This window comes from Opisthorchis viverrini (assembly GCF_000715545.1).
Source record: "Opisthorchis viverrini unplaced genomic scaffold opera_v5_413, whole genome shotgun sequence".
NCBI classification, from domain to species: Eukaryota; Metazoa; Platyhelminthes; class Trematoda; order Opisthorchiida; family Opisthorchiidae; genus Opisthorchis; species Opisthorchis viverrini.
Window position 1 is genome coordinate 53,499 of NW_008752074.1, and position 15,210 is coordinate 68,708.

The 15,210-nt window shown below is 46.0% G+C and overlaps 1 protein-coding gene across 1 annotated transcript in view; it reads right to left on the reverse strand.

Annotated features, from left to right (window-relative positions):
- The window catches only part of T265_10860 (hypothetical protein), a gene marked incomplete at both ends in the record, with an annotated part of 39,273 nt that overhangs the window by 11,905 nt on the left and 12,158 nt on the right, over nt 1–15,210 (reverse strand). The window contains 5 exons of the mRNA XM_009177348.1: nt 3,342–4,068; nt 6,780–7,094; nt 10,105–10,213; nt 10,651–10,876; nt 11,568–12,067. Of these exons, the coding sequence (XP_009175612.1) occupies nt 3,342–4,068; nt 6,780–7,094; nt 10,105–10,213; nt 10,651–10,876; nt 11,568–12,067 (1,877 nt within the window). The remainder of the gene's footprint in view (nt 1–3,341; nt 4,069–6,779; nt 7,095–10,104; nt 10,214–10,650; nt 10,877–11,567; nt 12,068–15,210) is intronic.

Below are 15,210 nucleotides of genomic sequence, written 5' to 3' on the forward strand. Positions count from 1 at the left end.
ACGAGGAGTAATCCGAGGGAGACGCTCTAGAGAAGTAACTCACCCGTAGCACTGCGGCCTGAGATAACACGACGATGGCGATTCCGACGGCGTGATGTGGTCTGCGAAGAAAAATGTAAAACTGTGTGAATTTGTAGAATAGTTAACCTTAAAAGAAGTGAGCAATGTAATGTGGTACATGGTATGTTGAGTAGCAACTGAATTGTGCCAGAGGTCACTACATCTGCGAAATTTGCAGCACTTGGGAATTGTTGGTAGCGTCAGGAAATTGGGGATTTTTTAAAAATCGATATTTTGTCCTGTGAGTGAAATCAATTTGTACTGAAAAGTCGAAAGGCACTGTGATTGTAAGCTGAATGGCGGTATGTCCTGTCGAAGTGCGAGCTAATCACACAGCTGACGTACTGCTCGTGGTTGAAGGATTATTTTTTCAAACGATGGGCCAGAAGGTCGCAATCTCGAAACTCTGTGGAGTTTTGTGAGATGAGCACTACTGATGATTTCTAACAGTGCCTATCGGCGTTTTAGTACAGATCGGCTTCCCTTACAGGATGGAAACTTCATTAGGGTTTTGTAAACCTGGTGATACTAATGACAACCTCGGTCGTTAATCTGCAGATAGCTTTTGACATCAACATCCTTGATTTCACTCTCTGGAAGACATTGGATGTAGGAAGAAAGGCCAAACGACACTACAGACGAAGCACACTTAGCTGATGCACAATCCACTACACGCACACAGAGGTGTGCCACAATCGAATGTGACAACCGTCACAAATAGACATGAAAACTCAAGACAGCAAACATGATATGCTCGAATGTGCAATTCTTAGAAGGGCTCTGATTTGCGGTATGAATAGCTCAGCAAGACGGACGGGTCGTTCATGGACAGAGTGGGGAAAACGAACGGGAATTGTCCCGAGGGAAGCTAATCGGAAACATGGGACACCAAGTCGACCGTGTGGCTTGAGGAGAGAAACCCTGAGGACCATCATATCGACGACTCCACATTCAAATTAACTGTCGATCTCTGCCAGAGGCAAAAACTATATACACTTAACCACGGATCAAACCAGGCAAACTATAAGTGGTAGGCAAATCAACCAGTAGGAGCCAAGAGTCTATGCTTATTATTCCTCGCTCCGTCATGAAGAATCTAGCATAATCAAGTGGATGATGTGGAAGGTGATCCGAGATATACTGTCCTCATCTGTCCGATTGTGATATGCTTCCGACCATCACACCTTCTTGATATATATGCTACAGGAGATGGATCCAACAAAAACAGGAGTGAAGACTACCTGTTGAAGACTACCACCGAAAAATGACATCACAAACACGGTAAAGCCCTTAGCAGAGAACAACCCGCGTTTGTGGATATTTCTTGAATCCTCGCGAATTCGCTACTAAAATTTCCGAACTCATCGTAACCACCTATGGTCCACTTTCATGCAGCGAAGCGAATGAAGAAGAATGGGTGCAGTTCACTCAGCTTGTTACTGAAACTGATGTAAATAAAACGGAAGATATTCCATACTCTCTGAGATCCGTAAATGTTACCCACAGTTCCCTGAAGTGATCCGTTCCTCACGAAAGTAACATAGCCGCCAGAAAGCTCAAGAGAGAAAAGTCGTGTGTCTAGGAGAAGACAACTGTGCTATGAAGCAACATGGCTAACCGGCGTGCCGGCTTTGGTCTTCAGTTATCTGGGTCACCAGAATGAACTCGTAGAATGAACTCATGTTAAATTCAAGACGAACATCCAGTCATCATCCTCATCGACAGCAGGACATTAGTGTTCAACACCGATGCTTCACTGCTGTACAACCATGATTTATTTGAAAGCCTTACTGTAGAGAAAAGAGTAAAGGTGGACAGGAAAGCGACTTAGTGCTAGTTTACCACAATCATTCCGAGGTGCCTACCCCTCCAGACATTCACTCAGGCAATCTGGATAGAAACTGACAAGAACGCCACTGACATCGGTTGGCAGCCATATCTTGTAATGTCTCCAACCAGGCACAGTGAGGATCATGCGGTTCCAATCCTGGAAGGCGAGTAGCACCGACAGAATCCGAGCGTTTCGTGATCTCCGTCATACTCCTGTGCCAAGTCAAAGGTTGGCCACCTCTCTGAATCGGGCATGGAAATCAGCACTCTCTTCGGCAAACGTTAGTTCGGTATGTGCAACACATGTCCCGACCAACGCAGCTTCTGGTGCTGGACACATTCATCAATGGAAGTACCCACTGCACAACATACAGCAAAGGTTATATGTGTGCAGACGCCATATCTTGAAGGACAAAAGCTTAGTATGTGTTGGGAAATTCAAGAAGTGTTGCACTCTTGTTTGCTGGTTCACATTCTACATTCCGGCTACATTACCTTTAGTCTGCTTTGAGACTCTGTGACATGGTTCAGAAAACGCTACCTTGATAGATAAACTGCACTGTCAATCAAATCCAACGAGGATCTTACTTGAGCCACAATGTGATTGTATCATCCGTTATGTTGACAATGAAATTCCCCACGTTTATTCTGTCCCCCTTGGTAACCCCCACCCCACTTTTGTGTTTAGTGTGTATATATGAACTGACGTTTGTTTGTCCTTACCACTTCGCCCATTTGGCCTTGAGGTCATCCGGCCATTTGTATCTGACTTTGCACGTATGACTGTCGCACGTGGGAGCCTGTTTGCTCCCTTGCTTTGCACTTTTGTAGTCCAAGCGGACTGTTTGTTTTGGACGCGTACCTACTGTCGAGGTTTGTATAAATTGTGAATTTCTCTTACCCTAATAGTACCATATAGAAACCCAGCTCCGATCTTGTTTGGCCTACCCGGAGGTTCTGGTATTACGCATCACTCGAAGATACCGTACAACCGTTACAGTGATGTTTTTCCTCTTGAGCTTGGTGCAGTTATTTAAGGAACAAGGAACTACTCACTTGAGATTGCAGAGAGGCTGGCATCCGGATCGCCACTGTTGGTCAACAACTAGGAATTCAGCTAAGAATTTAAAGCTTCTATCCTCATTTCTTGATTGTGATGCGAAATCACAGTTAGCTGTTATGAAAGGAACGCCGTAATTGGGGACCTTTGAAGTAATTTGACAAGAATGACCGAAACCAGCTAGTATAGAGAAACATTGGTGTACTACCGGTTTCCGTAAGGTTGAACACACTCCCCCAAAGTAGAGTTGCCCAGCTAAATCCGTTTGAAGCGTTCCTCGCGAGGTTTGAGGTTGCAATAGAACAAAGAAAAGATTTGCACCATAATGGAGCGCTGTTCTTGTTTTGTACACTAAGGATACATGGTTATGAAGAAAATCAGACGAACTCACTTCGGTAAGTGTGGACAGTTGTTTCTGACATTGTTCGTACACAGCTGCAACGGAAGCAACGAGATCCGGATGGGTCGACGCAGATGGAAGACCAGGGAAGGAAGAAGAAGCAACGTTAACTGAACTAAGAGGTGCAGGGATTCCAGCATGACTGGTGGATGCAAACGTCATAGATTGAGATACGCCGGCATGAAGTGAAGCGGATTGTGTTGATCGAGGATCGGAGGAACTAACTGAGGTCATCAGCTGTTGACGGAGATGGCGAAAGAGTATCAATGCAGGATCATCGGGAGCCGAGTTTTCGTAGTAGGAGATAAGTCGTGCAAGTTGGGCCACAAGATCGTGCTCGTTCGGAATTCCGGAGGGACTGGGGACTGAGATGAACTGAGAAGGGAAATCACTGCTTGAATGAGACAAACAAGTTGTGTCTGCGAGAACAGAATCGATCACCGAACGCCGGGGCTTCTTCTGAGCCGCAGATTTACACGGAGATCCAAGCTTCGTATCAGAATTTGGCTGAGGTGCAGAGCACGAACACCGGTCATCGACTATAGTCATGTTTGAAACGAACAAAGGGTTGTATGGTAGATTGAAAATGCCCGGGTCCCACCAACTGAATCCACCAATTTCACCGGCGAGCAATGTTTCGATCAATTCGCCAACATTCATATTGGATGAACCTTGCTCAGCCGAAGCCGGGGCTTTTCTGGAAGCAAACTTGAAACAACTGCAGAAGGAAACAGAGCAAGAAATATCAGTGAATTGAAGGCAAAAGACGTCGTTACTGAAAGGGGAATATTGTACAACTTCTATAGTAGTTGGATATACAATCTAGACGACAAAAAGTAGGAAACACAAGAAAACAGAGGAGTGAGTGAACACATAGGTTTAAACTAAAGGATGTGCTACAGAGAACGGCTTACTTTCATCAATGTCATGAAGAGAATGTAACTCACCGTGGTGTGGTCTCAATAACCGATTCGGCTGGTACTGTATCCTGAGTCTCACTGCAGGTGGGTGAATAGACAGAGGTCTGACAAACAGTTCCCTGCACCCCCCACAGGTTGGGAATTGGAACTACATTGGCAGGCTTCTTAGCTGGAGGTTTTAGTTGAGGGTCATAGTGGTTCTATTCTCTACTTTGGGGCGCCCTGGTAGTACATCAGTCCACATATGGCATGGAGTAAACAAACGAAGATGCTTTCATGCCATATCCACCGTCGCATGGTGACATCGCTGCATACACCAGGACGGATACAGGGAGGCAGGTTGCTGACGCGATCCATCTCCCGTCATCGTTATCTCTTGACTATCGACCTATCCCACTCAACAATCATCCTTCAGTATATATACACCTCTCTGCGTATGCTTTTCAGTTTTTGTTAACCTGTTTCTATTGCAGCACTCAAGGTGAGAGGTCTTAAGCAGATCGACTCTGTGCGTGCTCTAGATACTCTGTCGGCTGAATTCTGCTACATTCAAGTACAGTTGCTGGGATCATCACAACCCTTTTGTCTAGAAGGTACAGACTGCGTAATTCGAGTGATTACTCAGCTGCTACAGAGGGGTGCGACAGTGTTGGTATAGTCTTAAATTCGCGAGCGGACATGCGTTGTTCAACTGGATATCTGCTGTCCGACTTTTTAGTTCGATAAAACCCGCACTGGTCGAAATACTGACTGTTCTTTATCGTGTCAATTTATGCACCAATAAACTGTGGTTCGGATTAACTGAATGGCGTATTAGGAGCTAACCACTCTCTTATCTTCCAGTTGGATAGAGAGATGGTAGCGGCATCGACATACACACAGAACGTCATAGTTCCTTATGAAAATACCTTGCTGGTATATTCGTAAACCACTACTCATAAGGTTACTGAAAATTCGTCGACAGCCCATGACCGGTTTCGCCCTTCTTGGAGCTCATCAGGTAGGCGCAGTCCTCGAGTTTCCATTCAACTTATGTTCTACTTGAAACCAAATTGCACAAAATTGGTGAAATACACTCATTTGCAAACAAATTTGGTTTTTGCGACTCACCTAGAACCCAGCTGAATCTCTCGTAGCAACTAAAACATGATGCGGCCTAGTGAAGCACATTTCGTTGCCTGGAAACATCACAGCTGGGTTCCAGGTGAGCCTCTCGCAACGCCAAATTTGTTCGCAAATGAGTGCGTTTTGCTTACCTTGGTGGTATGTTTAATCTAAACTTATTTAAGTGAAAGCCAGTGACTAACATAAGGACGGGTGAGAAAAAAGTCTATTAAGAAGAATTCCGAACATCCGCCAGTCTGGATGGCAAACGGGAACTAAGGGCATCTTTGGGATCGACTAGTGGTCTTATTTTGTAGCTCCTCAATTGGGTATGGGGACTATCAAGTTGATCTCATCTCGAAAGTGGATTCCACCGACAGATATGATGTTGTTGGTAACCTTTCTGATGCTCCTGTGCTGCCCGTCTTTCGATCGACGCCAGTAAATACGGGTGACGGTGGTAAACGACCATTCAATATGCATCGCACATTGACCCAGCCACCCCCGTGTAGGGTCCTGATCACTTGTAGAATGAAGGAAATGTTCCAAATTAAAAAGCAGTTTTCCAGTCGACAGATTGCCGGGGCGTGGATCTCTGAAGATCTCAATATGTTTAAGATTCCACACGTTAGAAATTTGGGTATCTCGAACATGGTCAATTGGGATAGCCTGGTACTTACCTGCCTACATGACTCAACGAAATTCCATCTTGAACGTACAGATAACCCATAATATAAATTGCGGTTAATGGCTCAACTTCAGCCGACGCATTATCACCAAAGTGAAACTCAGCCTATACAATAAAAATCGTTCAGCCGTATCCCCCTTTTCGGTGCCTAACTCCATGCCACCTAACCCATAATATAAATTGCGGTTAATGGCTCAACTTCAGCCGACGCATTATCACCAAAGTGAAACTCAGCCTATACAATAAAAATCGTTCAGCCGTATCCCCCTTTTCGGTGCCTAACTGCCATGCCACCCGAAGGAAGCACGAGGAATGGGGATACTGCCGGGTAGTCCAAGTCCAGACCGGGGAAGTCCAGATGCGAACTACAGACCTCCCGATCAGTAGTTTCGCGCTCTGACCATGTGGCCCAGCTCAGTTTATAAATGGGGTAGCGGAACATATGCCTAAAGATGGGATGACAAGTGCATCGACATCGATAAGGTTTCCTGCTTGGACACTGGGAATGTACAGATCGTTCACCACATCATATTCCGAACAATTATGGGGATGAACCAATACTGCGCAGAGCGAACAACATTGTGGATAACTGTGTATAGGATGGCCTTCGTGAAGCTACACACTGCCAAATTTTAGTCCGTCGCCAAACAGGCTTTCCGACAAACAGGTATAATGTCAAGTACACACACACACACCAGTGAAATTTGCGCGACTTACTTCCGGAAGGACGCGTACCAACAGTATTTTACAGACCGATCCAGTAGACAAACGGAAGCGAAAATGAGGTTCAGGGCAAAATACGATAACAAATGGAGCAGAATCGGTCCAGTCCGAGGTTTCTGTATTGATTCGGTGGACTGTGAGCCTCCGATGGACTGAACGGTCGGCGTGTAGGAGTGCTCAGATTGAAATGTGTGATTATTATGTTTGAAGGCAGAGTTCGTATGAGAGACGATTGATGGGTCGGTGTTCATACACGCCAGATGAGCTGAATTCTCATCCAGACCAAGAAGGCGGTACCTAAGCCGACATCTGAGAGAAAGAGAACACTTGCATGAGTCCAGTATCAAAGAAAACAAAAGGTGGTGGAAACTACAAAGAAGCAACCACACTACGAGGATTGGTGAAGTATTTAAGGAAGTGTGGAGTGAAGGACGAGAGTACGGTTGACGATGGCTACAGACAGACGATTAGTACATATTCGCAAATTCTGAACTTAAACGTTCCGAGATCGTGTCTAGAACCTAGATAAAACCAGAAAGACTTGCCACCTCTGTGTTTGCCTTTAACCACAGTGAAATGTCGTCGCCTGAGTTCACCAAGATCACTTGAACTTTGTCATTGATTTGCTGCTTGAAATCTTTCTGCCCGCCTCTGAAACCTCATGGATCGAAATCCTGCCAGTACGCTCAATCGTAGACATTGAGTATGCGGACGATTTTGCTCTTCTTGCCAAAGATCCATAAAAAATTCAAGCCATCTTAAATAAACTAAAAACCTTTACTGCAAAGTTTGGCATCCCTTCACACCTACAAAGTGTCAAGTTCTTCTACAAAAGTGGATGGGATCAAAACTAGAAAAAATCAAATCGTTCAGCTGTAGCACCCTTTCGGTGTCTAGCTGCAGTGCCAATGAAAGGATGCACGAGGGATGAGATTCGTCAAGGTTACCCGAACCTAGAAAAGAGCAGCCCAGACACTGAGTTTGGGTTCGAACAACAGAACCTCCGAAGCGAAATCCGGTACCTTAACTACTGATATATCTCGTTCATTTGGGTGGTTTTACAAGTTCAAGTGGACTGGTCGGAGACGAGATTACTTCTCGAATCGGGAGGGCCATGGCAGCTTTGGCCAAACCGCGACACCTATGGCGCCGATGTGACTTCAGTTTATATGTTAAGGGCAAAGTGTACATCGTGGCAGTGTGGTCCATACTGCTTTATGGATCAGAGACGTGATCTGTGTGCGCAGAGGAAATACGGAAGCTGTCAGTGTTTGACCATCGGTGTCATCGAAGTATTGGTCGGGCCTGATGGAAATATCGGACCAGTATAGCTGAGTTACAACAAATGGTCTTAGGAAGAAGGAACTCTCTCACAATACATGAATTACCGACGCTCCATGGGTTACACTGGTTCGGAAATGCACTCCGTACGCCACAGAATTAGTTGCTTCACAAAGAACTTTTCGCCCAGACTTGTGCTGAGTGAAAGCTACAAGCGATGGATAGTGTATGGCCTGGCAACAACGTGGAAGAAACTAACCAGAAACTCCGTTGGGTTGACAACTGCCGTACCCTTGATAGGGGCTCAGCTTACCGATGATTAACGGCACTGGCGAAATGGACCGATTGCGCAGTCAGTGGCGTCCGTGCGTCAAAGCTATCGACTTCAATGCGTAGCTACCCTGTTCCCAACCTAACTGAACATGCGATTGCCCGCAATGTCCAACTGTAGCTATCACTGCCTCCCAATTTCTGGTGAGCGAAACTGTAGCAGCATTGATGAGCGAAGGTATATTTGACAATAAACGGTGGTTTGTTGTCCGGTGGTCTGAAATGTCTTAATTCAGTAAGTAAACTCCCTACCGCCGTTACTACTACACTCAATTTTGTGCTGATCCTGGCTTGTTGCAAGCCGACTTTATTTTAATCAGACGGTGTGCCAGAAATCATCTATTCCCCAGCACAAATCTGCTTTTTTCGAACAAACGTTGATGTGTTGAAACATCACTTCGTGCTCAAATCCCCACACACATTTCTTCACATGTACTACACAATGACTTACAAAACTATCGTTCAAAACACCCTCTGAAGGGCACTGAATTAAACAAGAACGTCTACGAAAGCTTCACAAAACTGTATCTGACTCGTTGCAACAGCTCGTCCTTTGAAAGTGAACTTCCGGAGATGTGATCCATATGAGCCAGTTCGGTTTAATTTACTACACATTTGTGCGTAAACGTGTTAGGCGAAATCCCGCTCGAAGCCGATTAACCGCTCGCCAGGAAGCCTACCACACACGCAGTTGGCCAAAAGTTCGGGCCGCTTGCCTGCCAGCATCAAGGCGAGCTCTGATTGGTTGAAAGTACGGCCAACCATGATCCAACATCCTCCGGATGCGGGTGACAAAGTCGAAATTTTCATGGTGTTGTTCCCTTACATACTTTAAAAACCACGCGCTGTACAAGTGTTTTTGACCTGGTTTTGGGCGTTTCACACACAGTGTGCACCTTTGGTGGCTCTTTTAAAGAGAAGGCTAGCTTGCAGGTTTCAGATCGAAAGCTGAGTTGAGGGATTATCATTATGACAATACGATTCACCGTTAAATCGGGAGCGTTTTCAGTACAATTTTTGTATCAAAGCGTTCATCTAAAATTCATCAGAAATGACCAACACAGAAAACCCTTTGAAAAAAGACTGACGCCATAGCGAAATAATGGGAGTGCACCATAGGTATCACAGAACCTCTTAACTAGCCTAATGGGAACACAGGTCACGTGAGCAATAGAAGCTGCGTAATGTAGTTGAATACCGTAGTATAAGTAGTACAATACCATGGAAAAATGGGTGTACTGTTTACTGAAAACCCAGACGACTGACTGACAAGTAACTATGCAACAAACACAGTAACCGAATGCCAACAAGGAAAGTAAATCCAGAGGAGAACAACCATGAAATTGACAGGAGCGTCGACTGAGCTGACATCGAGCTGAGGTACAATGAGGAGAAAACAACCGACGTGATAATCATGCTATGCTTTAAATACAAATGAAGTGTTCGATTTAATTCAATCACTCGTTCAGCTGTAACACCTTTTCGGTGCCTAGCTGCCATGCAACCCGAAGGAAGCACGAGGGCTGAGATAATGTCAGGTTGCCCAAGCCTAGACAGGGGAAGTCGAGAGGCAGAGGTCAGTTTCGAACCACGCACCTTCCGGTCGGCAAATTCAAGCTCTAACCACTTGAGTCATATCTCCCAACAGTGTTCAGTTCAAAGAAAACAAATGCGAGTAAACGCAAGTTCGATTGACAGACAAACTTACATTACTAGTGAACGTTGGGAAGACAACCAAGCAGGTTCACTGATGAGGACGTAGGACTGCACACCGACCGAGAAAGCCCAAAGGCAGATCAGAGCAATCAAAAATATGCCTGAAAGCAATATCAAGAAGCAGAATGATTAGGCTGGTTGAAAAAGTGGCGCTAAAGACTGATGGACTTCAATGGAGATCAGTGACGGTGTTCTTTGAGTCACTCAGGTTAGCCGAACAGCAGTTCGATGACCTGAAAGGGGCGAGCAGATGTTTTCGTGCAGTATGATTACTTTCAACAAATAAGCAATCCATGCGAACGAATGGTCGCACATGTCATTCGTAAGTAGTAAACTATTCGCTCTCCTCTGACAGTCTCTAATACTTGCTTGGATTTCGTGCGTTTATGAAACAGGGAATTTGCTAGATTGATAACTGGCTGGACCGAACATTCTACTGCATAGAGCATTAAAGCTAAATGCGTAGGTGAAAAGATGTTTGCCTGTTTCTATTGGACGCACAGGGAATCCCACTTGGGATGAAGCAAAACTAACGTACCGTAGGAGTGAGCGCAGCGGCCGAAGCGGTGGGAACGATCTTGGTCCATAATAAATGGGGATTTGGACAGGCACCGACGGAGCTCGTTCATTTGGTGGATCAGGCGACCTAAGTAGGCGCACTTCACACAGAGACATACGGAGAAGGGGATGAGAACAAGCCCCAAACGAGCCCAAATATTGGCACGACCGACAACACAAATGCCGGACAGAGAATCCCCATCAATCTGTTGTAGAAGGAACGGGTAGAATGGATGAAGTCGAATTGTAGGCTCTGAAAGATATGAGCTGACACAGGAGGTGAAGATATCCAGTCAGTGTCTAGTGAATCATCAAAAACTAAACTTTCGTAAAGGAGCATGCTACGTATAGGTATTGTTTTCCACCCTCCATCCAGGACGTACCGAGGAAACACCATCAGTAACTACCATAACCTACACCCCACGAGGGTCTCTTCGAAAGATGGAATGAATGACAGGAGAAAAGTCTTCACCTTGTTCGTTTTGCCACCAAAAATCACTTCCTTTTCGGTGTTTTGAACAACCCCTTATTAGTATACCCGTAGCGAATACTGAAGAGGTTTACTAACCTTGAAACCCGTGATTTAGTGCGTGAACGTGACAAAGCCAAAAGTGGTGTCTGTCAGACGCTTTAGCTGTTTCACTGTGGACAGCAACAGTTGTGCGGTCCAGTTAGGGCTTAAAAATAATATAAAACGTTACGTTAGAACAACACTTCGACAAGCATCAAGTTACCATCCGGTGTTTCTGATTTCAACCTCGTACCAAGTGTGTGCCATGTGCCAGCAAATGATAAAACGATAACTCATGTTGACGGCAGGAACCAACCACCGAACCAGTTCTTCCGTTTGTAAGCACACACAACCACATGATCTGAGTAAAAGGACGAAAGGCTTACCTCTGCAACGGTCAGACTTATCAGAACCAGCACGAAGGGAATGGCAAAAGCCACCAGATGCAAGCAAGCGGACGGTGGAGATTTGCTTCGCAAGTGACGGCGACCGTGGGATACCTCAACTGCGACACACTTAGGACAGTTAAATGCATCGGAAAAGCCAGCCGACGACACATGATGGTCCAAAGACTGCTTCGAAGGACGGTGAAAACGTTGTCTGCTTCGACAAGGAGTCTGAATGAATGGGAACGCGGCTTGTGTAGCATAGAATACTATGGGTTCCGGTGTTACTGTTTTGGTGCACGACGTTTTTCGGCATGGCGTCGTGTTTTCACTAAGCGATGTCAATTTTGTTTCTCCAGTAACATTTGAGGGTCCAGCATTACTCGAGCTTTCACCTGGTTCTTCATTGGACAGGACCTCTTCTACAAAAGACGATGGAACATGTGCGCAAGTCAACAAAAAACTAAAACATGGGTAGATCTCATCGTTAAAGTATCGTTCTGCAAAAAAAGCGCGGAGTTAATGCCAGAGAACGATTCGACTGCAAACCTATTGCTTCATCAGTGTTTTCGCTACGCTGAGACGGCATCACTACCATGTTAGGTAATAATGACTAGTAGCAGTTTACACGTACAATCATTGCCAGGAGAGAGGAACGACCTTAAAACGCAAAGTACTTTCGTTTGTTCACTTGTATATTTGCGCTCTGACATTTCGAAAGCAGCTAGGGTGATTCCAGATATATGAATTCACTCATTTATGGCTGAATTAGACTTCTTCATTTTTTCTCACACTCTCCAACCTATATGTACATTTGTGTGGGACTGTGCTGCCGAGTGAACTTAGTCAATTCACTACACTTCGGAATCTGTCCCAGTCTTTACAATTACGAGCACAATCATTCCGAAGTACCTACACTTCCACTCATTCAGGCAACCTGGACAGAAAATGACAATAAGAACGCCACTGACATCGGTTGGCAGCTATATCCTGCAGTGTTTCCAACCAGGCGCAGTAAAGATCACGCGGCCCCCCTCCTGGAAGGCGAGCAGCACCGACAGCGTCCATTCAAAGGTCAAGTGTTGGCCACCTCTCTGCTTCCGCCACTGTGAGTTGGGCATGGAAAACAGCAATCTCTTGGGCAAATGAAGGTTAGGCATACGCAACACATGTCCCGACCAACGCAGCTCCTGGTGCTGGACACATTCTTCAATGAAAGTACCCGTACCGTGCGTAGCTACGCACTACTACGCTGCACAATAACGCACTGATGATGTCACCTCGACTGGTGATGAAACGTTTGCGATCAAATTGCCCAGCTCAGCGAACAAGCCAACGACCACCATCTACGCTACCTGAGCTACCAACATTTTCCTCTATAGGAATACGTCGGATCGCTGGACACCGTCAAAGATTCTCGCGATCGATAGAGTCAGAAGCATATTTCAGATCAAGAAAAAACAACCTTCTCCATTTCCTGCGTACTTGAAATGCACCAGCTCCTGATTATTTGGTGTTTGAAGGAACTTAGTGCGCCATCACAATCGCTAGTGGCTGGTACGGACTTTCTTGTCGCAATAAGATCTGCTTATCTCGAAGATATCCAGTGTTCATTTGGTCTAGTCGGATGGCCTGGACAAATAGATCTGAAAGCTGAGAGCATAGCGTCTTTAACCCGCTTCCATTCAGTCTTCAAACGATCTTCGCCACCTGCATCATTGTGCCCTTCCAGTCGCTTTCTAGCCTGGTCAGCTCGAAACACCTCAGCTATTGAAACTTGCCGGAGTCGATGAATGGAACTGTTCTGCTTTGGCAAGCGCAATCCTGACGAAAAGCAAAGTGGTAACCGGGNCCTGCTGAATTTCTGTTGTTAATGGTGGGCTGGTGACGAAGTTCCACTCAGGCCCACTGCGTTATTCCAGCGGAGGAGGCCAGCTGGACTGTCCTTGGAACTGCTTAGCCCATCGCTCAAGATGACGACTGATGGGGTGAATTGCGGTTCCGTCTTTCTCGCATTCTGGTGACTTCTAGTGACTGGCTCATCGGATCAGCTGAAATAAAGCGTGGCTGTTGCTTGCAGTGAACGCCTTCTCCATTTGCTGCGTACTCGAAATGCACCAGCTCCTGATTTGAAGGAACTTAGTGCGCCATCACAATCGCTAGTGGCTGGTACGGACTTTCTTGTCGCAATAAGATCTGCTTATCTCGAAGATATCCAGTGTTCATTTGGTCTAGTCGGATGGCCTGGACAAATAGATCTGAAAGCTGAGAGCATAGCGTCTTTAACCCGCTTCCATTCAGTCTTCAAACGATCTTCGCCACCTGCATCATTGTGCCCTTCCAGTCGCTTTCTAGCCTGGTCAGCTCGAAACACTTCAGCTGCTGAAACTTGCCCGAGTCGATGAATGGAACTGTTCTGCTTTGGCAAGCGCAATCCTGACGGAAAGCAAAGTGGTAACCGGGCCAGCACAATGGCCCGATCAGAGTCGAGCTGAGTACTCCAGAAGGAACGACATTCTTTAATTGACGTTCCCTATCAGCAACGGATGACCACATGATCCTAAGGGTCCACGACTGTCTGCCGATCGGTGGTCCCCAATTGACTCGACGTGAACGTTTCTGTTGGAAGTTTGAACTATCCAAGAACAGACGATGATCTGCATACGACTGAAGCAGTCACTCCCCATTATACATAGGCTGAGTATCGACTCCAATTCTACCACATAATAGCGCTTCTTCCAGACTGAGTCATCAAACTTGGTCATTCATACCACCCACCAAGATCACTATACCCGCCTTTTTTGCTGACCAAAGCAGTCGCCATAAACTATGACAAAAAAAAGCCATCCATCACAATCTCATCACAATCTCAGAGCTGTTGCAAGGGTGAATGACACTTCCCGGTTGCCCGAAAGCCGAAGATGAGGGTTTGGCTGATGTACCCCAATTCCAGGAGTTGATTCAAAAGCCTGACGCACAACACAGTGGGAGGATGTAGGGTTTTGTTCGTGGGCCCTGTCCCTAGCCTCTGATTCAAAAGTCTGAACCACAAGGCAGCGGCTGTTGAGGTTTTCTTGGGGACCCTTCTCGGAGCCAATGACTCAAAGGTCTAACCTAATTGGCTGTAGGGGTCCGGTTGGCCGGAGGACGTAGGAAGTACGGCATTACTGGTAGCTGCATGCCAGTGCCTTTCGAGCAGCACCAAACTCTTTCGTTTAAAAAGTGTTTCGACCGTATCGAAAAATGCGCCGTTGGGCGATCGGAGTGGGCGGTTTCTTAAAGCTGACGTTTTCTAACTCGTCTTTCCTCGGGAGAAAGCAGCATCGCTGTTTCCATAAATATGCACATCCTGGTCGCCTTCACACTCCTTTCGCAGAGGACAGTACAACTTCGCCTCCAGACCGCCACATATTACGATTACTCGCAGCACGGGGACTCGCTGTTCTTCGTCGGGCTATTCTCCGTTGACTTTCCTTAGGAACTGAGTTCCAGCCAGTACAGCCCGAAGGATCATTGTAGCACAGAAGCCAAACCACCAGGATAAGGTAACGGCATTAATTCGATTGTGTCACAGTCACTCGCCTACAGTTCCAGTTAGAATTGACTGACATGTCTGACATGTTTTTCTTCACTACCACAAAAG